The sequence below is a fragment of the Chelonoidis abingdonii genome, chromosome 7 (assembly GCF_003597395.2).
Source record: "Chelonoidis abingdonii isolate Lonesome George chromosome 7, CheloAbing_2.0, whole genome shotgun sequence".
Taxonomy (NCBI): Eukaryota; Metazoa; Chordata; order Testudines; family Testudinidae; genus Chelonoidis; species Chelonoidis abingdonii.
Genome location: NC_133775.1, coordinates 111,451,866 through 111,476,086, shown reverse-complemented (window position 1 = coordinate 111,476,086; position 24,221 = coordinate 111,451,866). Strand labels below are relative to the sequence as shown.

Below are 24,221 nucleotides of genomic sequence, written 5' to 3'. Positions count from 1 at the left end.
GATGGGAACTATGCGGGGGGGTCAGTGTAGGGGATACTATGCGGGGGGGGTCAGAACAGTGTGAGGGGGAAGTCAGTGCAGGGGGGGTTAGTGCTGCGGGGTGGGAACAGTGCTGGGGGGGATCAGAACCATGGGGAGGGAATGGTGAGTGGGGAGGGGAGTTGTACAGGAGCTAGACAGGGCTGTAAGTAGGAGCAAGGGGCTGGAATCAGGCTGTAGAGTTGTCAGTCTGAATAGCAGGAAAAAACTGACCCTGCTCTTGAGCAGGCTCCTGCAGCACTGGCATGTTTCAGTTAACATTGGGCCAAGCCCTGTAGAAGGCACGGCTGCCCTGGCCACATCAGCTGCATTCATGCCTCTCTTCCTAGCGTATTTTGCATTCCTAGGGAGCATTTTGCTGGGGTGGGTTGGAAAGGGCTCCACAGGGTCCCTTTGGTTCAGTGATGGTGCTTGGGTCAAAGAGAGACAGGGGCAGCATGAGGCTGTCTGCACAGGCTAGAAGCCCCTGGACGAAGGGCTGTCATAGCCTTAAGATCCCAAGCAAGGGGGAGCTGCTCGGCTGCTCATGTGTTTGGAGACGGTCCCCTGCAGCATAGCAATGACAGCTACACCGGCTGGGCCTCTCTCTCTCAAAGAGCGTGAATCAATGTTGTGGAATTCAGGAAACCAGTTTCACCACCAACCCAATAATCTAAACACTCGGTTCTTCCTGAGTCGCCCCGACTCTGCCCTGTGGCATCTGCAGCAGGAGCTTGGTTTCTGGCTTCCCTGCCAAGTTTTGGTGCCGCCCTCTCCTGGGTCCCACCTTGCCTCCCCATGGCTCTAATTGTTGGGTGTAAACCTGATGTGGGCACCGGCAAACAAATGAGATTTCAAAAGCCAGCTGGCCCAGAATAATAAACCTGCAGCAGATCCCAGGCTCAGGCTCCAGCTCCTCAGAGCCAAGCCCCACTGGGCAAGCAGCCAGGAGCCTGCTGTGTATGCACAGCCTCAGTCACTGCAGGCCAAGCCAGGTTGATGGCGTGGACTGGTGCCAGGCACCACCATGACAAGAAGTGGTTTAAAAGAAGACACTGGCCAGTGGTTGAGGGACTACAGCTGTTGGCATCTTTGTATTTCAGTTCCAAGCAGAGTCAAGAGGGTGCTGCCAGGACGAGGCCAGAGAGATTGACCCTGCCAGCCCCCCAGCACCTGTGTTCAGCAGGACTGAGTAGATCAACTCAAGGAAGCCAGTTTGGTTCCTCTCCACCCCTCAGGTAACCTGCAGCTGGGAGAGGCGAGTGGCGCTGCATCAGGACTGCGGGGGGGACGGGGGGGTACTTGTGTCTGACCTTAAAGAGCAGCATGTCACTGCCAGCCCATTAGAGACAAACCAGAGCCCCTACTCCAGCAGGAACACAGACAATGGAGCAGGGAGCTCCTGTAAGTGAAGCCCTGTCTGCATCATCCTCAGAAACTGGGCCCATGGTCCCCACCCTGGGATCACTACTCCCCTTACCAGACTCGCCTGCCTTGAGCTCAACATTCCTGGTCAGCAGCAAATGGAGTTTTGGCTGCAGAGTAAATACCAGCTTCACTGCTGCCCTACACTGTCAGCTGGGAGGCCTGTAACTCACCCACATGAGAATCCAAGGCCAGCCGCTGGGGTCACCCCCATGGAGGGAGAGAAAGAAGTAGCCACAGGAGCCAGAAGTACCAAATTCAGATTTATTCCAGGAGAGGCTGAGCAGAGCTGTGCCAGGCCTGGACCTTCATATCCAGAGCACCCAGCAGCCAGCCCCCTACCCCACCTCATGGTGCTAGCCTGCCCCTGCCCACCCCTCAGCACCAAGCCACAGCCTACATTCTGGTGAAAGGCAGCTCTGGGTGCTCTGCAGCTGAATGGGGGGAAAGCTGACCACACTTTCCCCAATTGCACTTGTGCCTGTGACCCCACCAGATGCTCTCCTGTGAGCACTCACTCTACACATACACAGGCAGGTCCCGTCCCTCCCCTCCCCTCCCCCTGGGCTGGGCTAGGCCAGGCCAGGCCAGTGGGGGAAAAGGTTCTTCATTTATCTCATTTCACTAGGCATGTGCTACTGCCTCACAAGAAAGCTTCATACCCAGATGTTGGCTGGGCCAGAACAGGGGAGGGTGGGCAAGGATAGGTCTGAGCGATGGTGCATGCTCTCGGGCAGGAGCTGCTTTCTATCCGCCCTGCTCTATGTCAGGATACCAGCCCAGCTCCTCTCCATCTCCAAAGCAGCACGAGAAGCCTCAGCACAGAGGCCACAGCCCTGGATGGCATGCAAAGCCCCTGAACCTGTCCCCCTGTGGCATGAGCCCTATAGTCTCTCCTTTTCTCCTGCTGCAGAGACTCCAGCAGAGCCAGGTGCCAGGGCAGCTCAAGCCCCGGCAGAAAGTGCTCCACAGCATCTGTGTCACATTTCCCAGGCCTCAAACCCCAAGGCAAGGTTACCTGCATGGGCACCCATCACAGGCACAGCAGGGCAGGTTTTCTCTGCTGCGGCCAGTGCAGCCCCAGTGTGAAGGACATGCAGCAAGACTGGCAGGCATGCAGCTTGGACAGCGTAAGGAGAAGAAGCTGGGCATCTCCCCAGCAGGGTCAGAGCCCTTCCTGGGTAGGAAGCAGCAGGGGATGGGGAGGAGGAACAGGAAATCCCATTTGATGCTGGGCTTCTGTTTGCCAGACAGTAAAAATCATGGTGCAAACTTGCTCTGCCAAAGGCAGTTGGTGGAGCACAGGTCCCTGCTGCAGAGGCAGAAGTAACACTTGCTCCTGAGACTCCTCCAGGGATGGACCTGCAGTACTCACAGCATCATCAGTCTGAATGGAGAAGCCCCCTTGGCTAGCCCAAGCAGTCCATGGTGCAGCCTGGGTACCATCCCAAGAGCTCTTGCTCCTTCCCAGTCCAGGCTGCTGGCTTCCCATTCAGATTTTTGAAGACTCAACTCTCTCGATCCAGGGTGAGTCTGCGTCAGCATCTCTGGGCTCAGCCCGCAGCTGCCGCAGCTCCCTTTCCAAAGCCTGGCTGCGGTGGTACATCTCCATGTAGCTTGCCTGGATCTCCCTCTGGTAGCGCAGCACTTTCTCCTTCTCCTCCTGCCAGGTTTTCCGCTCCAGCTCAAAGTTCACAGCCTTCAGCTGGCCCTGGCGCCGCTCACGCAGCAGCTCTGCCCACAGCCACTCCATCTGCCTCTCCGGGGGCTCACCACTCTCGCTGTGAAGACCCCAACACTTGGAGTCATCAGTTTCACAGCTAGAAAAGTCCTGGCAGACAGGCATGGGAGCATCCCCCAAAGGGAGGGAGGAGCTGGGCTCTGGTGGGGCCTGGAAGGAGTCCCCTATCTGGGCCAGCTGTGAGTCCTTGGCTTGCATCTCTGCCTGGGCCTCCCGCAGCTGGGTCTTCAAGCTGAAGATCTCACTGAGTTTCTGGGCCAGCTCCTCCTGGGAGTCTCGAAGCTGCTGCTTGAGCAGTGAAATCTCAGCTGCCTTCTGACAAACCTGCAGGAGATGCAGAGAAAGGGTGGGGAGGGATGGAGCAAGATATGAGATGCACAGGAAAGGGGAGGTGGGGGGGGTTAAGAGTCATTGGGTGCATCTGGATAGGAAACCCCCATTCAATCCCAACTCTGCCAGGCAGGGGCATAGAGCATTAAACCTGCCACAGGGCAGCCATACCAGGCAGCACTCTCGGGATTCCCACAGGCAGGAAATGAAGGCCTTGCAGGGGTGTGAAGGATGAGAAGGGAAGGGTCGGGGGGTGGGGGTCACTAGGCTTTTGGCTCTAGAGCCGGGTCCATAGCTGCATTAAGTCACAGATGACAGTGACTCTGCCTCGTCCTGAGCCAAAGTTCCTTCACAATAGCCCCAGCGCATGGTACAGTTGGAGCCCTGGGATGGAGGGGCACTAGGACAGCTGTTGGGGCAGAAGGGTGGAGGAGAGCTGCAGGGCTCTCCTCTACTCACCTCCCACCTGGTCTCTTCTAGTTTGGGGCTGACACGTTCACACTGCTGCTGCCACTGCCTCAGCTCCTCGCACTGGCCCTGGTGCAGGCTCAGCTCCTCCTGCAGCCGCTTCTTCTCCTGCTGTGCTTTGTAGAGCTGCAACTGCAGCGCCCGCTGGCTGCGCTGGGCCTGCTGGGTCACCTGCTGCAGCTTGGCAACATACATCTGCTTCAGCTCGTCGAGTGCATCCATCCACAGATGTTGTTTGTCCTCGAAAACCTGCTGGCACAAGCAGAAGTCTGTGCCTAGCTCCTGGGGTGAAGTGTCAGGCAGCCCAGCCCTCTCCAGCAGCTTGTTAGTATCTGAGGCTGCTCCAGATCCCAGTCCTGCCACGGGGAGCAGTTGCCCAAACTCCATGGTGGATTAGAGGTGGCTTAGTTAAAGGGAAGTCACACCGAAGCCTAGCACAAGGAGCAGCGTGGCCCCATGACACTGGAATGGGAAGCAGCAGCTCTATAAGAGCCACCCCCTAGCAACACACAATCCATCTCCAAACAGGATTCAGCCAGGACAGCAGGGCTAACCTCCTGGCACGGAACCAGTGTCACTCTAGTATGAGCTTCTGAAAACATAGTCCGGAGACTAAATGTCTCCATTTTTTCAAGACAGCAGATACAGGCTGGGCAGCTGCTCCTATGAGCCACCCTGGCCTCCTATGGGCCACCCACCGTCACCTTCCCTTGGTGCAAGGGGGAAAAGGTTCCTCGTGCATTGAGATTTTCCAGTCCAATCTCTCTGGAGCAAGCCCGATGCTCTGGCACTGGGAACAGCAGAGCTCAAGCTCCCCATTGCCCAACAGGTCACTGGATTCTGGAGGTGAACATGCCCTTCCCCCACTCTGCTCACACCAGACAACACACTGGCACACTACTGCCAGCACAGCACTCCAGGGAATCATGGACCACGCACAGACCCCAGCATGCAGTGAGCTCCAAGACAACAGCACAGGGGCAACACATGAGACACTAGCAACCTTGCTTGGGGGATGGGGGTAGGAAGCAGGCCCAGGGCCCTTCACCCTGAGGCCAGCCCCACTGCACTCACCTGTGTGAAGGGGTCTTCAGTCTCACTAAGGCTCCTCTTCAACTGCCACAGCTCCCCACTCTTCTCCTGCAGTCGGTCCTCTAGCTGCTTCACTACGTCCTCCAGGGAGTAGGTGAACTCGTAGGGGGGTGGGGGTTCCCCGGAGCTTTGCAGACGGCTTAGCGTGGCCATGCTCTTGCAGGACAGAGGTGCTTTCTCCACTTCCAGGGGATCTCGGGGGCCCCAGGAGGCCCTGTCAAGGGAGCCCCCAATGTGGTTGATGTGGCCCATGGAGGCGCTGAACTGGCCCTGTGCAGGTTTGAAGTGGGGAGGGTAGATGGGGAAGCTCTGGATGGAGTTGTGACTGGAACTGGAGGCCTCATCTAAGCTGATGGTGTGCAGCAGATGGGTGCGCACATGGCCATGCTGGGAGGAGGCGCTGGTGCTGCTCTGGGACAGGAGGGTATGCAGGCTCCCATTGCTCTTTGACAGCTTCTGCCCTTTAGATGAGGCCAGACCCTGCATGGAGACCAGGCCTTTCCCAGCCACTGCCTTGAAAGCCGATGGCCTGATTCGACACTGAAAGACAAGGGAGCCAAGGATCAACCTTGTCTCAGCAGAGCCGCTCAGCAGGGAGAAGAGCTGAGGCACCCCAGTCTGCGTCCCCAGCTGCCCCACCCCTTTGCCCTGGACACAGATATGAGGTTTATGTACAAGGACCTCCCAGCTTCCATCTGTCACAGCAGTTACACGAGCCCAACACCACCTGGCCTGCCAAGAACTAGGGGACTGTCCGTAAGGCCCCCCCTCACATGTTCTGTGCCAACCAGCTCCCGTCTGGTGGCTGCATTCCATTCCAGAGGCAGCTGCATTTCAGGGGCAGTTGGTGCGACGTGCTTGCGGGAAACATACTTGCAACTAGTGATGTGGATCCCCAGCCACATTGCCTGCTCCAGCCCAGCCCATCACAGGGTCCTCACCTTGTCAAAGCGGCCCCGCTCCGGCAGCGAGCTCTTGGAGAAGTCTGCCCCCCGGTGGGGCTCACGGGAGTAGCAGTCAGGGGACCGGTTCTCACGGTCGCTCTCGTAGTCCCGGTTGCAGGATGCCCCCAGCACCTGGTGCTTCCTCTCGGCCCGGGGCTCCTTCCTGGCACTGTGCAGGTAGCTGAAGAGCTCCCGCTGGCTCGGGCCCTTGCGAAGCAGGCCGTCCGGCTGCCGGAACCCCCGCGAGCCTCCCAGCACGGTCCGCAGCTCCACGGGCGTCAAGTCCTGCTTCTCCACCAGGCTGCCCACACTGCCCATGCCGCAGCCGTAGCTCCCAGGCGCAGGGGCTAGGGAAGAGTCAAGGAGGCAGTTGCCAGGGTCACAGGTCACATGAGGGGCCTGTGCTGTTGCCATGGAGAATTAGACCAACGTGTGGTACCAGCACTGCCAAAGGAAGGAACAGACAATTAGCAAAGGGGCCACTCTATGTCCACCAGCCCCACCCTGAGCGGGAGAGCAGGGCTCCCTCCCCACATCCCCAGGGATGCCCAGACAGCCAGAGGGGAGGCAGAGAGGCCACATCTCCCTGTGTCACGCAGAGCCCACTACTACTCCCAGCATTTACAGCAGGGCCCCAAAGAACAATCCGGGGCCCCATGCAGGGAACCCCGCCCCCTGCCTACAAGCAGCCTCTGGTGAGAGGGTTTGTACAGAGCCAGCTGCTCCCTTCAGGCCTGTAAGCTGAGGAAGCAGGTGCCCTCTTTCAGCCTCTAGAGCCGGGAGCCCCAACAGGAGCCAGCCAGACACTAGCATGTTCCCCAGAGATAAAGCAGGGTCCTCTGCCACTGACCTGCTCCCCCCAGGAAGCCAGAGCCAAGCCCCAGGGAGCAGCATGCTGGGAGGATCCAGCTGGAAGTCGATCTGCCTTGCCACCCAGCCAAGGCTGAACTGCTCCCTCCTGCCTGACATGGTGGTTCCCACACCCAGCTCCTCCTCCTCCTGCCTGAGGGGCTGGGGAGGGAAACCAAAACAAGCACATGCCACCCAGCCAGGCAGGAAAGCTCCAGAGCTCGTCGCCCACCTGGGCTCTGTCCTGGACAACTGGTCCACACACGGCTGTGGCTGCCTCCTCCCAGCTCAGACAGGCCCCTGGGCCAGCAGCATGATCTTTCGTGTCTCTCTCACACACACCAATGGTGCTTCCAGGAGCCTTTTGCAGACCCTGGCCACAGCACTGCGTTGCGGGGGCTCCTCAGACCGGCTCAGGGGAGAGCAGTCGAGGGGTGTGGGGGATCCAGCCCAGCAGGGCAGATGACACCCCTCCATGGCTGTTCTGGGGCCAGCAAACTGGGGTCTCGGTAACACAAAATCCAGCATCCAGCTTAGCTCCCTGTTAGCAGCCACAGCAGAGGGGCTAAGGGCTGGCTGCGCTACAGAGGCTGCTACTCCCTGGCTCCCAAGGAGGGGGCAGTGTTCCTGTCAGAGCTGCACCCGCTGTGGGCATGACTGGCTCCCCCAGGGCTGTCAGGCCAGCACCTCCGCCCTCCCCCTTAGTTCAGCCCCTTTCCCTTCTGAGGAAGACCCAGCAGCTCAGGAGCTGGGGGAAAGAAGCCCAGCAGCTTTCAGCCTTGAGGTGCAAGTGCAAGATACCAGGGGAAGCCCCTGCAGGGGAAACACGGCTCTTTGGGAAACACGGCTCTTTGCTGGAGATTGGGCCACTGATCATGCCAAGCGCTGCCAGAGCCCACAGGCGGCGGATGCAAGGTGCCCCCAGACAGTCCCTCAGGGCAGCAGGGCTCTGCTGCAGCTGGGATGGAAAGTCTGGCTGGGATCTGGTCCTGACCCCACTGCACTCAATGGACAAACTCTTGCCAAGTCCCATGGGCTCAGAACAGGGTTCCTGCCCCACCTCAACCTTCTGGGCCTGACCAGCTGCACCAAGAGGAGTAAGGCAAATGGCAGCCCAGGCCTGCACATACCCAAGGCCCCATGGCCAGCGCTCCCTCTCTCCCCCACCCCACCCCACCCCACCCCACCCCCTCGAGGATGGGCAGGGGGCGAAGCATCCAGTTCCTCCAGACAGCAGCAGAAGCTGAAGCCTGAGGAGGGGAAGGGCTGAGACACTCCATTCCAGGCAGCGAATGGAAACAGATCTTGTGGGATGGGGGCTGCGGGGCACTGGCCAGATGGCACCAGTGGGGGAGGCAGGAACAGGAAGGACATGAGGCAGGAAGTGGCAGTTTCCATAGCAGGTTCCAGGCTGCACACTCTGTCCTGCTGGGAGGAAGCCCAGGAGAAAACTGACAATGCTGCTTAGCAACTAACAAGCCCCTCATCCTTCCCGTGAGACGCAGTGGGCTGGAACAGCCTCCCCCTCCCCAGAGCTACCCAGGGCAGTGATCAGGCCTCCCCCTCAGTGCATAGGGTTACTGACCCCAGCATCATCCCCAACATGGTCCACTCCCCAGGCTGGCTCCAACACTGAGGGAGCAGCTGCCTGTTCCCTGCCCTTCAACCCTGGATAGCAGCAGCTGTAGGGCTGCTGCCACACCAGGAGGGAGCACAGAGAATCCAGCCAGGCTTGAGAACCAGTATGATGCCCAGAGCAAGGAGCTCTCCCAGCCAGGCACTCGGCAGCATTTCCACCTGCCCTGGACTGCGGAACTCATCCCAATGCTCCCAGAGGCTGCTGCCCACTCACTGCAGGCTCACGCTTTGCCTCGGGCACCCAAATCCACTGGCAAAGGCAGTCTCCAGGGTCTTGCTCTCTGTGCCCTGCCTCCAACATCCTCCCTCTGCTCTTCGTTGGGACAGGCAGCCAAAGACTGCAGAGCCAGCGGGAGCAGAGCTCGCTAGAGGCCCCATTTTACAGACAGGGAACATGAGACAACGCAGTTAAATGACTTGCCCAGCAAAGACCAACCAGCCCTGGAATAATATCACTTGACAGCCAAAAACGAACAGGCTACGCTGGGAGTGAAGGCTCCCATGGGAACAGCAGGGCTGCCAGGCTGCCCATGCGGCAGTACTGCCTGTGCCGGGAAAGCAAAGCCTGTGCCATGACTCTCACCCACTTGTCCTCGAACACTCAGCCTGGATACCCGATTGTCTAGGGGGCAGGGGAGGGACCTTCCCTTCAGAGACCCAGTGAGAACAGGCCATCCAAGTATGTGGGTGGAGAGGTGAAGCTGTCCAAGGCCCATGGCTGGGAACCTGTTACAAGTCTCGGCACACTGCAGCTTGGGGCTCAGCCTGCTCCAAGCCCAGCACTGCCAGTGCCTGACAGATCCCTGCTGGGGACACTGTGTCAGGCACTGCCCTGGCCCAAGGGAGCTCCCAGCTCAGGTGTAACACTCCAGCTTTCTGCAGGGTGCTGTGTAAACAAACAACTCCCCTTTAATCACTGTCACAAACAAACCTGTCTGACAGCTCCTGCCCTGCAAGGTCATCTCCCTCCTAGGGAACCCAGCATCTGCTCCCACAAGCCACCTGCATATGGCTTCTAACCTGGGGAGGAGGGAGCCATGCTCCTCCGGGGAGCTGGGAGCTCAAAGGGTCTGCAAGGGTTCTCGCTCCTCAGGGCTCCCTGCACCTCAAGCACCAGATTCTCCACCAGCAGACCCCACAGCCGATTCCCCCTAAGACCCACACAAGCACCCCAAGAAGGGGTAGACTGCCTCTGTGGACCAGGGATGGTCCACGGAGCAGCTCAGTTTACAGGAGCTCCTGGGCCCAATCTCCTCCCTGTACCCGAGATGCCACTGACACCAGTGCCCAGTTGGCATCTCCCTGCAAGTGCACAGCTCTGATCTGGAAGACCAAGGCAAGTGATACCCAGGTGCCAGTCCACTGCCTCCTCCCCTTCCCCCTCTTAGAAGGGGCTTTTGGGCTGCCTATAGGGAACATGGCAGGGGTGGGCACCATGCAGTTCCAGGCCTCTCGGACCACTGGCCCCTTGCTCTCCCCTGAGTGAGCCATGTCAGTGGGGTGGCCCACCCCAGAACAACCCTGTACACACCCCCATTGAGGGGCTGGGACCCAAGCTGGATTTCCAGGTGTGTTGGACTGGAAAGCAACTCTCTGACCCAGCCGGGACACAGCCACCCTCCTTGGGCTCGAGGGTAACCCCACACGCTTTCACACAGGAATGAAACACTTCAGACTGAACACGGGGCATGGAGAGGGATTAACCATTGGTGCAGCTTGCAGGGTTCATTCGCCACCACTGGAGGCTCGAAATCGAGACTGAGCATCTCTTTGTAAAAGCCCCACTCAAGCTCACCCAGTTCTGGGCTGGCCACAGGAACCCCGAGGGGTTGCACCGTTTGTGCTCCACAGGGGCTCCGCCTGCATGGTCAGAATGGTCCCTCTGTCAGGCAGCCCTCCCACCTACGGCTCCATGAGCTCCCAGGGCTGAGCCAGCAGTACTGGGCTACTCTCCAGGGGACTCAGCCAAGCCTAGAACCCCAGAGAGGAGGCAGAGGCCAGGCTGTGTTCCTCGCACACACCACCTTGCAATGCCTTAGGACAGACAGCTGTAACCACAGCACCTGGGGCTGTGAGGAGCCCCCTGCTCCACGGGGCGGCTGGTCCTGTTCCTTCATGGCTTCACTCAATCCCGCAGTGTGGAGATGACTCAGGCTCAGCGGTTTTCTGAGTTAGCTTTGTCCAGCCAGCTTCTCATGATGTTGGCTACGGATACAATGATCCCAAGCAGTCAGGTGCCATTTGACATCACCCCTGGAAGAGCACAGCAGCAGCACATCACCCCCTAATGTCACACTGGGGCAGTGGGGTCACAACTTCCTGCAAGGGGAGAACATCCCTTACTGAGACACCTACTTTGGTCCCCAAAGCACCCGGCTGTTCCTGGGAGGTGAGCCGCACCAGTCCCACTTAGCACTGCGGAGATCACAGCCACAGGATGCCTGGCTAACTCCCAGCCTCTGCTGCACAGACAGATTGGGAGCAGCCTGAAGGTATCCATGACACACAAACCTGACGAACATTCTCACCTGGTCCAGGAGCTCCTGGGAACAGGGAATGCTCAATGAGTGACGCCCCAGCCCCTTCCTGGGTGGCAGCTGGTTAGTGAGGTTTGTCTATTGCACATGACATTGCACAGCCACAAAGCAAGGATATCAGCTCCCTCCACGTGCCAATGGGACATGCCTGAGTCCACAGAGTCTTGCCAGGATCTGGGCCTGTATCCCGATTGGTCTGGAAGTTCCTTTCAAATCAGCCTCTGGCACCTGCTGGGCTCCAACCCCACTGGGCTGGAAGGGCCCTTCTGGACCGGGCAAGTCAGTGCAGTGGCCGCACACGCATTCCACAGAGTGAGCCTGGGGAAGGGCTCGTGCAGTGCAGCAGAGCCTGGATTCAATGGGAGCTTGGCCACGACTTCATCAGGAGCAGGCAGGGCCCTGGTAACCTGCCCTGACTTTGGAGAGGCAGGCATCAGCACAGCCTGTGTCTTCAATAACAAAAGGGACAGGCACCGAGATGGGGGGAGAATTAAACCATAGACACTTCCCCAGGGTCATGGCTACAGCATGAGTCACAGAGGGACAGTGAGGCTGGGGCTGCATTCCAAGGGAAGGTGCCATCCACCCAGCAGTGCTGCACTTGGGGGGCAGGGACAAATGGGGACCAGCCATATGATGACACAAGCTGCCCTGCAGCAGCATGGGAGTGGGGTGGGAGGCATTGAGGCAGGATGGGAAAGCAGCCCCATCCCATGGCCACACAGATGGAACACTTCAGCCCGGTGGCATCTGCACAGGGAACGTTCGAGCTGGGAAGATGCTGCCAGTACAACGTAGCCTGGGATTTAGAGCTGGTCAGCGAAGAGCCCAGAGCAGGGTTCAAGCAGTGGCTGTACCCACAGGGGCAAGCTCTGCAACCCACGCTTAAGACTGAGTTTTTGAAAATTAGATTCAGCTTTCAGGGCTTAGGGCACTACCCGACGCCTCCCCCCCCACCCCCAGCACTTCACACAGGCCACCAAGCCTGCAGTCTGGGCTGCACTCATGTCAGCAACCTGGAAGGAAATGGCCCAACCCCCTGAGTCCTGAAGACCCCAGGGAGATGGGCTTTGTTGGCTCCTAGAGACTGGCTTTGCCAGGCTTCCTCACCATGCCCTTGAGCCACAATGAAGAGCAAGAATCCAGCAGCCCCAGGGAGTCTGTCCCGGGCAGGGAGGCTGGGGGTTATTCCCCAAAACCTGACAAGAATCTCAGCATGGGCTGGAAACACTAGACCAATGGGGTCACCAGGGCTGGCTTAGACTTACTGGGGCCCGGGACCAAAGCCAAAGCCTCACCACCCAGGACAGCAAGACTCAGATTACAGGCCCCCAGACTAAGACTGAAGCCCTTGGGCTTCTGCTTTGGCTTCCCACCAGCAGCAGTGGGGTTCAGGCAGGCTCAGGGTTCAATCCCCTCTTCTGGGGTCATGTGGTAACTTTTGTTGTCAGAAGGGGGTCTCAGTGCAGTGAAGTTTGAGAACCCCCTGCGCTAGACAATTGCTGCTCCACCTCCCTGCCCCAAGAACCACCTGCTATTTACCACCCCCAGGTGCCGAGCAGCGACAGGAGGCTCAGCATGGGGCTGCCCATCCCTTCTTATTCCAACGGGAAGAACCAGGAACCCCCAAACATCATCAACCCCTAAATGAGGATGGGCACCTCCATGGAAAGCCACAAGATGCCTGTGGCAAGTGGAGGCAGAAGCACCAGACCATGAAAATGGCAGGTGTTTCCTGGCCTCTTGTGCCAGATCTTGTGGGTTGTGAAATCCTCGGGGCAGGTGAACATCACAGCTTGGGAGCACTACCTGAGCACCTCCACTAGACAGCAGGGGTCGGAGGACCCCAGCTGCTATCCCACATGAAGTCCCAAAGCACAGTACAACCTAGGAATGGTTCAAGCTCCAGACAAAGTATTCAGCCACCCATACTCATACCACACGTCCCTAGGACAACTCCCGCCGCTACTCTGCATCCCCTCCCCTTTGCCAAGGGCTTGCTGTCAGACACCATGTGCAACAGAGCCCCACTAGCAGGTTCTGTAACCCGAGTTCCACAGACACACCACTTCACAATGGTGACAGGGAGACAACAGTGGGCTGATGGGGACCGCAGACCACCTTAGCTCTAAAATGACCAGCAGTGCTCAGCAGGAGGAACACACCTGCGGGGACAGGTGGGGGATCTTCAAGTGTAAAATCCTAGCAAACCCCAACACATGCTGAATAAGCCAAGAGCCCAAGTCAGCTAGCCCTCACTGCCCAATCCCATAAACCCTGAGCATCCCATGTCAGGGGCCCATGCAAAGAGGCTGAGGAGCTGAGGTCAGAGTGCGGCAGAAAGGGCTGGTGTTCCTCCCTGGTCCTCCCACACCACAGATCAGGCAGGTATTTCCGTGAAAGCAATCCACGCTGAAATACAGACACATTCTTGCGGAAGGGGGTCACCTTTTGCTCCAGACCCACACTCCTCTCTGAGCACTGTTCATGTTCTATTGCCGCAGGTAACAGCTCAGAACAGGAGCTGGAGGAGAAGGAAACATTCCTGTTGTGTTCTCCGAGTGTCTAACAGCACCTGGAACAGTCAGTTCACCTGTCTCCCCTGGGCAGTAGTTGTTTTCCCCCACGTGGAGGATCTTTCCTATGGCCAGAGAGGAAAGAACCTGTTTTAAAAATCTAAGTCTTAAATTCTCAGCTATCCCAGCGCTGAGGCCACAGAGAACCTGAAGTGACCAGAGCAGCCCTGGCAGCGGAGTGGCGGCATTCATGGCGCAGGGCTCTGGGCATGCACAACTTGGAGCCAATGGGGGCCGCAGGTCAGGGACCTGGGACCGCGGCTAATTCTGATCAGATCTCAAGCCAACAGCGGGGGATGGGTCTCCTCCACCAGCGCTGGGTCGGCAGGTGGACGCAGGAGTCACGGACACTAGCAATAGCGACAGAGAAACGGCCTTTCTCCAATCCCGTCCCAGTCCGGCCCAGCTTGCCGGCTCCACTGGGAGCGGGCCAGGGCACAGCACCGCCCCCGGGACCTTGCTCTGAAGCCCCGTAACGCGCGACCGAACCAGCTCAGCCCCGAGACGCCCAGCGCCTCCCAGGCCTTCGGGCCGCTCCGCAGAGGGGCCTCGCTACCGACAGCCCAGGGCTCGAGCCCCCGCAAGGGCTCCGCGCTCCTACCCTGCTCGGCCCGAACAAAACCAGTCTCCTACCTGGCCGGGCCGAGCCGGGCCGGGCAGGACCAGCCCCGCTCACGCGCTGCGGGGTTCAGCACTCCCCGAACAAAGCCAGTCTCCTGCCGGGCCGGGCCAGCCCCCAGCCGGATGCGGGGCCCGTAGCAGGGGAGTTGGGCCCGAGGGTCGGCGGACACGTGCCCCGCGGTCGGCACCGGGACTCACCACGCTCGCGGCGCGGGCTCCACGCGGCTGCTGCAGCGCCGCCGGGGCAGCGGCAAAACCCGGCCTGGATCTCGCGGCCGCTCTGGGAACCCAAAGCCCGGCCTGGATCGCGGCCTGGAGACGGGGCCCCGCGTTGCCAGCCCCACCCCGCGAGCCCACGGGGCCGCTGCCCGCCGCGATTTGAAAGGGGGGTGGGGCCGGCGGCTGGACGCCCCCGCAGGGAAGTAGCCGTTGTCTCCTACAGCCCGGTAGCCTTGCAAGCGGGAGCAGATTAAGCGATTGCTTAGAGCCTCCAGGCAGCTCTGGGGGCCCCTATTCGCTTTTCATTGGAGGGGGAAATATTCCCAGTTAGCACCGCCTCTGCCTGCAGGCACCTCTGGGGAGGCACGTGGAGGCTCCGATCCACAGAGCCCGGCTCAGCCCCACCTTGCAGTGCTCTTCACTTGTAACTGGAGACCCTGGGCTGGGGGAAACCCTCGCCTGCCTAACCCGCTCTTGCCAGGCTTGCAGCGAGCTGCCTGCCCCAGAGCACCCACCGAACTCCCTCCTTCCAGCTGCTCCAGCACATCCAAGGCAGCTAGAAATACACGAACCCTGGGCAGCGCTGCTGCTGCTGCTGCTGCTGCTGGCATCAAGGTGCTGGGTCAGGGTGGGCTTGACTGGGAGCAGATGCAGCCCACCGGATACTCCCGGCATCCACACCTGTTCCATGCTATGAGCCCCTCCTTAGACGTTAGGGAGCAAACCAAGTATTCATTCTTAGTGCCCGCTTGGCCTCTCTACCAGCCCCTTGCTCACGCCCGGCACCAGAACGCTGGGCTCTGGCACAAAGATGATAATAGCCCTTCCCTCCAGGGGGGGATTATGAAGCTTTACGAATAGACATTCCCAATGTGCTTGGAGCCCTTGGCCGGCAGGTGCTAGAGATGGGTAGAGGGCAAGTACTATTACTGGAGGAGTTAAAGCAGGGTAGACAACCTATGGCACAGGTGCCGAAGCCGGCAGGCGAGCTGATTTTCAGGGGCACTCACACTGCTCGGGTCCTGGCCGCCAGTCCAAGGGGCTCTGCATTTTAATTTTAAATGAAGCTTCTTAAACATTTTAAAAATCTTATTTACTTCACATACAACAATAGTTTAGTTATATATTATAGACTTATAGAGAGAGACTTTCTAAAGTGTATTACTGGCACGCGAAACCTTAAATTAGAGTGAATAAATGAAGACTGGGCACTCCACTTCTGAAAGGTTGCCGACCCCTGAGTTAGACAGTGCTGCTCCCATCCCCTCTGGGTGCTGGAATTTATGCCATGAACAAGCTCTATCCCCACAGAAGGTTGCCAGGGTACAGGCAGAGCTAGGCAGGGACACATGCACTGCAGGCTGCTTCAAGTCATGCCTCCAGCTGTTACAGGGGCAGTGTCACCACATCCACTCGTGGGCAGTGTGTGTCCTTGCACATCTGTCCCCTTTATTACAGCCATAGCAGCAGGGAGCCTGTGTCCCTGAGGGTCACAGTCCGTTCCAAGGTGAAATGCTGCTTGGCCTCACAGCCCACTCCCTAAAGGAGAAAATCTGCAGCTTAAAAGGGGAAGGGACTTCACAAGCAGGAAACTGTGATCTGCTTCAATCATCAGTGGGGAGAGCCTGGCTCACCTTGCTGCAATACGAGCACTTGAATGTATGCTTGGCCCTGGTGGAGCATGGTGACAGGCCCTGGCTCTCTGCAGAAGGTGTACGTGAGGAGTTCAGTGCTGCCAGGACTTGTCTGCTCCACAGCCCTGGGGCTTGGCACTGGACATGTATCATCGGGATTTGCATTGTGAAACCCATTGAAGTTGATGACAGGAAACAGAACTGGCCAGGGATGAAACATCTAATTGTATGAAGCATCTAGAATTTCCAGCCATGCACAGTTCAGAGCCTGGAAGCACACCTAGCATTCCTGTTCACACATTACTGAGCTGCAATGATAGGGTCTTGTGGTAATGGAACTGCAGGGGCTCCCTCCAGGCCCTTTGCACTGTTTATAAAGACCATGTTGTCAACACCAGACTAAGTGGCACCTCTCTCACTTCTCCATGGAAGTCTTGATTGCTGAGAATATGTGGGCGAGATCAGTGACAGCCCTTTAATCAGCAGCAGTAATTTTAGAATCGGGCCTTGGCTGAGAGGAGGCTGCATGCAGAACCCTGATTGTGCTGGATGGGGGTGGGAGTGGGGCAGCACAAGGGCTTTTTGCTAAACATTCTTCAGCGTGCAGCCAGCCTGGCTCACTGGGTTTCACCAGCTCACAGGGGAAGGCAGCTGAGGTGTTCAAAGGGAATCCCAGGGAGCCTCTGCTGCTCCCATTGTCAGTTACACAGAGCACAGCGCAGGGATGAGCTCTCTCCTTGCCGCACCTGCCTGCTTTAGTCATGAAATGTGACACAATCAATGCCTCTGAATCAGACCGGCTCACTCCCAGCTGGGGCCTGGTTTTGTTCCTTTGTGTCCTCTCCCCAGCTGTCACCAGCTCAGGGAGTCGGGATTCTGGGGTGTGATGATGGTTGCAGCAGAGACAAGGATGCAAGCACAAGCCGAGCTCATTCCAAAACAGGGACCCAAGCAAAGCACCGGCACCTTCTAACTCAATAATTACACGCGCCATGTGACACACACCTGCCTCCAGGCAGAGACTATGGCTACTGGTTCTGAGCAGCTCACCACTGTGAAGCTAAGAGCCTGATTTACTGGGGCCTGACTCAGTTTTTAAATGGTTGGGGTTGCTCAGTTAGGCACCAGGGAGGGGCACATCAGCATTGCCTGCAAGGGGCAAAACAAAAGCCTGAGCTTCCCTGAGGAATACCCTAGTCCCATAGGCTCTGAGCTGCCCTGCCACCAAGCTCCACAACATGCCCCCTTCCCCAGTGCAGGAAGCATCTGGGGCTGGAAGAGCCAGAGGAGGGACGATGGATCTGGGGTGGAAGGAGGTCTGGCCAAAGCGTTCTTACATCCTACTGATTCTGCAGCCCTGAAATGTCCTGTAAGCCTCTTAACACAAACTCACTTGCAACTGTGTGCACACAAAATTTCTCTCAGCAACTCCCCATCTCTTTTAAAATCTCCTCAGTAAAATATATCTTTCCTTCACCCTCTCTGTCTTGGCTCTCTTTGTGACTATAGTTTTCTGGGGTTGATGCCATAACATGTTGAGAGACCCAGTTTGCACAAGAGCCTTTACACAATTTCAAGCTGCACTAGGTAGTGCTCACAAACACATGCACTCCCACACTTCCATGCTGATTACACCATGTGCAGACACCTCAGTAGCACAGCAGTTTGGAAAGCAGGGCAGTCTGTCCAATGCATCTTCTGGCCCAAAGGCCATCTCTTCCCCTCCCTGCCTTCATCAGTGGGTTATCTATTTCAGTTGTGATCCCCTGGGACATGGATCTGCCTTGTTATGTGACAAGCAGGCCCAGTTTGGGGTGTTGTAGGATCGATAATAGTAAAGTCTCATCACAGTAGGTTAACTTCCCCTAGCAGCACAGTCTTAGAGTCCCATATGTGCACAGAACAGGCATTAGTCATACACCCACTTGGTATCACTCCGCTTGCCAGGCCGGGATGTATGGGTACGTTCTGGAGCAAGTGGTAATGCCATCAGCCCCACTGCCTCAGCAGGTTTTGGGGACCCAGGTAGAAGGAGATAGTTGTACTTGGGACCTTGTTGCTACAGGTCCTTTAGGTCTCTTCTCTTGGAGGTTATTGAAGACGGTCTGTCTTGGGATAGTGTAAGAGTGGCTGGGGTGGGTCAGTGAGATGGCTTTCACTACGACCTTGTAGTCACGCTGAGGAGCGAAACTGGGTGCCAGTTCAATAGCTCTGAGTTTCCCCTTCTTCGGCAGCAGGGTGAGCATGGATGGTGGGCACGACGGGGTCCTTAAGGACTCGGCTCAGATGGTGGCAAGGGCCAGGCTGAGGACAGCCCAGAAAATGCAGTAGAACTCCGCAGTCAGTCCATTTCTTAGCTGCCAGGACTTTACCTGGCTGGTCCCTGAAGCTCTTACAGTATATTTCACTGGCACCTCAGCTCCCCCTGGGGGAAACCTGAGCTAGTGCAATAGTCACTGATTTACTAAGGAATGCTGCAAACTTACCCCTGCCCTCCTGTAGTCAAACAGGAGTTTTCCCCGAGCAATGGGGAGCGGTTTTGGCCTGTCTCCCTGCCCCTGGCTCAGTCCCTCTCTTCCTTCTTCTGTCCAGGGCTGGGATGAGGCATAAGAGCTCCTAATGGTACAGTTCCAATCAGCAGAGGATTCTGCCTCGCCCCATGGAATGAGCCTCCCAAATATCCTGAAAGTCAGGGCTTTGGAGCTGTGCTCCAGCTCCGCTCCAGCTCCAGGCAAAAACCTGCAGCTCCACTGCTCCAGAGCTGCTCCATGCTCCAGCTCCAGGCTCCGCTCCAAAGCCCTGCCTGAGAGAACCTGCTTCAATACAGAACTAAAACCACCTCCAACTGCACACCCTGAGTTGTCACCTACCAACCCACATGAGGTATCAAATAACTACACCCCATACTCAATGGGGACCACATCGCATAAGAAATCTTTCCCAAAACCCCTTTTCTGGCCTTCAAACAACTTCCCAAACTCATCGTCAGAAACAAGCTGCCAACAGATCAGGACACCCCAACACAGCACCAAACCCTTCCAGGCAACAGATGCAAAACCAGCAGACATATCTGTACTGGTAGGATGAGCAACACCTCCACCCCCCAACTCAAGATCCAGGGGTCCTACACATGCTTTTCAACAACACATGGTGTACCTCAGCCAGTGCCCTACATGCCCTAATAGCAACTATGACGGTGCAACTAGACAACCACTGCGCTGTCTCTGTATCTCACACAGGAAAATGATAAATCACAAACACCCCATCACCTGTGGGTGAACACTTCTCACAAAGCGATCACTCCACGTCTGACCTCTCAGTCCTTGTCCTCTAAGGAAACCTGCACAATATCTTCAAAAGACAAGCCTGGGAGCTTAAATTGGGAAATTTGCTAGACCCTTAGGGTGATCAGACAGCAAGTGTGAAAAATTGGGACGGGGGTGGGGGCTAACAGGAGCCTATATAAGAAAAAGACCCAAAAATCGGGACTGTCCCTATAAAATTGGGACATCTGGTCACCCTATAGACACTATAACTCACAGACTGAACAGAGACACTGGATTTATGGCTTATTACAACAACCTGTGACCCGCTAGCAACCCCTCAGTTGACTAGAGACTGTTAACAGGCCACTTCACCTTGAACGGTCCCTTGAAACGTGTGTTAGCTACTTATGCTAAACCATCTGCCCCACCTTGTACTGGGGGGCCCCAAGCAGGGGCAGCTCTAGGTATTTTGCCGCCCCAAGCATGGCAGGCAGGCTGCCTTTGGCGGCTTGCCGTGGGAGGTCACCGGTCCCACGGATTCGACGGCATGCCTGCAGGAGGTGTGCCGAAGCTGCGGAACCAGCGGACCCTCCGCAGGCAAGCCGCCGAAGGCAGCCTGCCTGCTGCCCTCGCAGCGACCGGCAGAGCGCCCCCCCGTGGCTTGCCGCCCCAGGCATGCGCTTGGCGTGCTGGTGCCTAGAGCCGCCCCCGGCCCCACAGGCCTGCCCCACACCCAGGAAGCTCTGCCCAGCAGATCCGGCACCAGCCATCGGCTGCCCACCTCCCTGTGCCCTCCCGCAGACAGAGTCCGGCCTGGGGCTATTTACAGCTGGGAGGGGCAGCAGCAGAGACACCCTCACCCCCCAACCCTGCTGTCTCCGCCCGGGGTTAGGGCTGTTCCCTGCGGCCCACGCCTGGGCCATCGCCCCGCCCCCCGGGCTCGGCGGTCCGTGGGCGGGGCTAGTGGCCTGGCAGGCTCTGGCCCCCGGGATTCTCCGGCCCGTGTAGGCCCCGCCTCCCGCCGCTCTGTGACGTTCGCATGGGGCGTGTCGGTGCCACGTGGGCGGGCCAGGGAGCCCCATGGAGGCGGAGCACGGAGCCCAGAGCCCCCGCCCGGAGTGAAGAGCCCTGCCCCCTCAGGGACTAGCCCGCCCCCCGGATCCCCCTTCAGGGCAGCTTGCCCCTCCCCCCGGGCTGCCCTGCCCCGCCCCCTCACGGTGTCAATCTCCCCATTCCTCCCTCAGTGGCTAGCCCCCCACCCACTCCTCCAAGCAACCTGCCCCCTCCCCCAAGTGACTAGCCCCTACCCCTCAGGGGGCTAAGCGCTCCCTCCGGGCCGGCCTCCGCTACTCATCTGAATAATCCCCCCCCCGCCTCTCTACAGCAACTGCCTTCATCCCTCTCGGTGACCATCCCCGCCCGCCCTCCATGCGGAATGTGTGTGTGCTGTTCCTCGCTCACTAGGGTGCTCGTCTCCAATTCGAATAATCCCTCCAGCGCTCCTCTCCTCCTAAGGCAAGCCTGGCTTTCCCCCTGATGGATGGACTTACCCCCCTTACGCCCTCCAGGGAGTTATTCGCTCCCCCCCCCCCGCCGCTCACGCTTCCGCCCATGCTCCCCCCCTCACCTTGAATAAGTCCCCTGCCCCTGCTCTCCTCAGCCGGATCGTGACTTATTCGTCTAGCGTCCTCGCGTGCGCCTGTCCATGCACCTCCCTCCACCTCCAAGCAACCTGCCTCTCCCCCTCAGTGACTAGCCCCCGCCACCCGTCCAGGGAAGTTTGGCCCTCTTCCCGGGCCACCCCGCCGCTCAATGAATAATCCCCCCGCCTCCTCTCCTCCAAGCAACCTGCCTCTCCCCCTCAGTGAATAGCCCCCCCACCCTTCCAGGGCAGCTTGACCCACCCCTTGTGACTAGCCCCACTCTGTCCCCCCATCCCACACCAGGGTCTTGCCCTCCCCCACCTCCTGACACCAGTCTCCAGTTTGTCTGTGTTGGGGCCATGGGCAGAGGCCATGGAGGCAGTCCCCCCACATCTCTGCTGGCTCATGGGGAGTCTCGGCCCGTGGTGGAAGAGGGGCCACTGGGGACTGATATGGGCTCTTGTCTTGCAGGGTGGCCGAGTTAGAGGAGTGGCAGCCGACTCACCTCCGCGTGACCGTCCTGAATGCCCAGTCACTGCGGGCCAAAGGGGGTGCTGGCTCCAGCAGCCCCTACGTGGTCATCCAGCTGCAAAAGCAGAAATACATGACATCAGTGGTGCCCCACAGCCTGACCCCCAAGTGGAGGGAGGCGTGCACACTCCAGCTGCCCAGCAGGCTGGATGATGCAAAGGAGCACTGTCTCGTCCTCACTGCCATGCACCACTCTCTCCTTCACCCCGACCAATTCCTGGGCCAGCTCTGCCTTCCCCTGGCACAGCTGTTCTGCGACAAGGAAAGGAGAAGGATTGAGTGAGTATTGCAGCTGTCCCCCTCCCTCTCGTCCACGGGGCTGAGACCTGGGGCCAGGGAATGGAGGTGTCCTGGGGAACCATTTACCTCCTCCCCTTCTGTGGTTGACCTATGAGCCAGACTCATTACCGGGACTCAGTCACGGTCACCTCTTCCTCTTGCCCTTTCTCCTGGGGTCTGTGTGGGGTGCAGCTGGGCTTCTCATGACCCCTTGTGCCCCAGAGCACAGAGCAGCGCTATGGGGACCTTTACCTTGTGGGGTTGGGCTCTCTGGTGCCAACATACAGTGGAATGAGGGGGTTGGAATCCCCTCTCTGGCAGGGTCCAAGGACTGATCCAGAGGACGTCGAAGCCCCCCATAAATGCACCTGGTCAGGTGTGCGGTGGATGTGGGCCTTTCTGACTAGCTGATAAAAGACCCCTAGAAAGCACTGTCTCAGCTTGGGTGCAGAAAGCCTGTGACCAGGGGAAGGGAGAATGGCTGGTGGGAAAGGAGAGGGCAGAAGAAAGTGGCTCAGAGAGCTAAAGACCAGAACTGGGGGTGGATGAGAGCAGAGCCACTGCACCACACAGGATGGGGTTTCCTAGCCCTATTTCTGAAAAGGGAGGATCCCATGCTGGCTCAGAAGTAAACAGCCCCCTGGGCAGGGGAGCCTGTGTGTCCAGGGCCGGTGGGCTTTTCCCCGGGGCAGTGAGGTGTAGCCACAAGATATAACTTCTAAGAGCAGGACTCAGCACAACCTTTAGCTCCCTTTACCTCCAACCCCAGTCCTTAGTGGGCTGAGCCCTGTGAATTCAAGACAAATAGTGCAGTGAAGGCTGGAGCAGCTTACTGCATGGTTCATGGTGTTGTCTGGCACAGATGGTTCAGGCTGCAATCCAGGCGTGGCAGACCTGACAAGGTGCGAGGGCAGCTGCAGCTTGACCTCTAGTTCATGCAGATCCTGTCTCCTGGCAGCGAGCCAGCATTCAGCATCTAAGGACCACAGTCCCTCTTCACTAAACTCCGCAGCAGCATGAAGAGCCGAAGGAACAAGGTTTATCCCAAGGTGCAATCACCTTCCTTGTGTACGGTACATGGTGTCTCTCTGGCCAGCCAGGCGTTTCACTCTCCTTATTTTGGGCCTCTGAGCGTGGCAGTTGTTAGCAGTATGTTGCTTACCCTGGAGGTAGCAGGTGGGCTCCTTGGACTGTTAAACTGCTCACCTCAGTGTCGGGGGCAGGATCTCAGCCTGGGGGACAGCAGCAATAGGCATTTTATCCTGGAACGTGTCCCTGGAGACTTTGACCTGTGGAGTCTGGTCAGTGGCTGTGGAGAAGAACAGAACTCCCTGCCTCCTGCTCAACTAAGGGCACATCTCCTTACAATCCTGGATGCCACATAGCTCCCAAGGGTGACCCTGGCTGCCCCATGAGCTTCTCAGAGAAAGCAATTTAGCAGCACGGTTTGAAGTGGGCATTGAAATGATGGAGCCAGGAGGTGAGAGAGGCCCAGCCTGCCAGGACTGCACACAGCCGTTGGACAAGGGCGTGGTGGCCACAGAAGCTTAGGCTCATGTGGCCCCAGGGGTACAACAGTGCTGAGAGCATTCCTCAAGGAACAGGCCTAGGGAGGCAAAGCTTGCAGCATCTGAGTCTGCTGTGCTGACCCTGTTTGTTCCCTCTGGACAGAGCAACGATGAGGACTCCTCCTCCATTGAACCGGATCCATCGGCACTGATGACCAGGGGCAGCGCTGGGGGCTCCGCACATGCAGCTGGAGGTGAGTAGCTCCATGGGGGCAGGGAGGGGACAAGGGCTCAGTCTGGTCCCAGTGGATGTGGTCTCTCACCCTCACTGTCGGTTCAGTAAGACCTGAGACAGGGATTTGGGTCTCCCCGAGCCAGTGTCTGTCTGATGTGGCGATGCGGAGACCCACAAAGAATCTCCCTTCCCCAGATGTAGCAGCTGTGGGAGCAGCCCTCAGGATGGGCCTTTAGCTCTGCCAGGCAGGGCCTTTTCACTAGTACCAGCCTTGATCGCTCAGCTCGTTGGGGGATCCCAGGGTGGGCTGATGAGAGGCCTGCAGACCTCTGTCCTCCCAACGCATGTAGCAGAGCCGGCACTAGGAGCTTCCCCTCTGCCAAACAAGTTGCCCCCACACCAAAACAGAGGGGTTCAGCCCCGGGGAACTAGGGGGTCAGTGGACACCCACCCTCTGGGAACAGCCCAAAGATATTAAGTTAATTCTGCACAGGTCCCAAAACCAACAGCAGAGGGTCAGAATTTGGGGTCTTTGCCTGATTTTTTCACCAGCCCCCTTGGCACCCTGAGATTAAATTTGGCCTTGGGAACTGCATGGCTGATGAGAGCCTCTAGGTCAAATTCCTGCCCCATGCTGCCTGCCTTCTGCCCGAGTGCTTTGGGACAG

At 58.2% G+C, this 24,221-nt stretch overlaps 1 protein-coding gene across 3 annotated transcripts; it reads right to left on the bottom strand.

Moving 5' to 3' along the window:
- Window positions 1–1,567: 1,567 nt before the first annotated feature.
- Window positions 1,568–23,703, bottom strand: N4BP3 (NEDD4 binding protein 3). 3 transcript variants are annotated; one of them, XM_032794747.2, is made up of 6 exons: window positions 22,569–23,703; window positions 21,507–21,587; window positions 6,016–6,462; window positions 5,057–5,614; window positions 3,974–4,231; window positions 1,568–3,508 (listed from the first exon to the last, which is right to left on the bottom strand). In XM_032794747.2, the coding sequence occupies exons 3-6, from the start codon at window positions 6,430–6,432 to the stop codon at window positions 2,936–2,938; spliced, it is 1,806 nt and encodes a 601-aa protein (XP_032650638.1). In that variant the 5' UTR covers window positions 6,433–6,462; window positions 21,507–21,587; window positions 22,569–23,703; the 3' UTR covers window positions 1,568–2,935. The 3 variants fall into 3 exon arrangements, with proteins under 3 accessions (XP_032650638.1, XP_032650635.1, XP_032650636.1); XM_032794744.2 differs by lacking the exons at window positions 21,507–21,587; window positions 22,569–23,703 and adding an exon at window positions 14,438–14,527; XM_032794745.2 differs by lacking the exons at window positions 21,507–21,587; window positions 22,569–23,703 and adding an exon at window positions 6,702–6,931.
- Window positions 23,704–24,221: the final 518 nt, after the last annotated feature.

Bases quoted from the DNA above. Each gene is read 5' to 3' on its own strand.
- N4BP3 (XM_032794747.2), bottom strand. From the start codon at position 6,432: ATGGCAACAGCACAGGCCCCTCATGTGACCTGTGACCCTGGCAACTGC. The intron at 5,615-6,015 runs GTGAGGACCCTG...CTTGTCTTTCAG, and splicing joins AGCGGGGCCGCTTTGACAAG to TGTCGAATCAGGCCATCGGC. The intron at 3,509-3,973 runs GTGAGTAGAGGA...CATCTCCTGCAG, and splicing joins TAGAAGAGACCAGGTGGGAG to GTTTGTCAGAAGGCAGCTGA.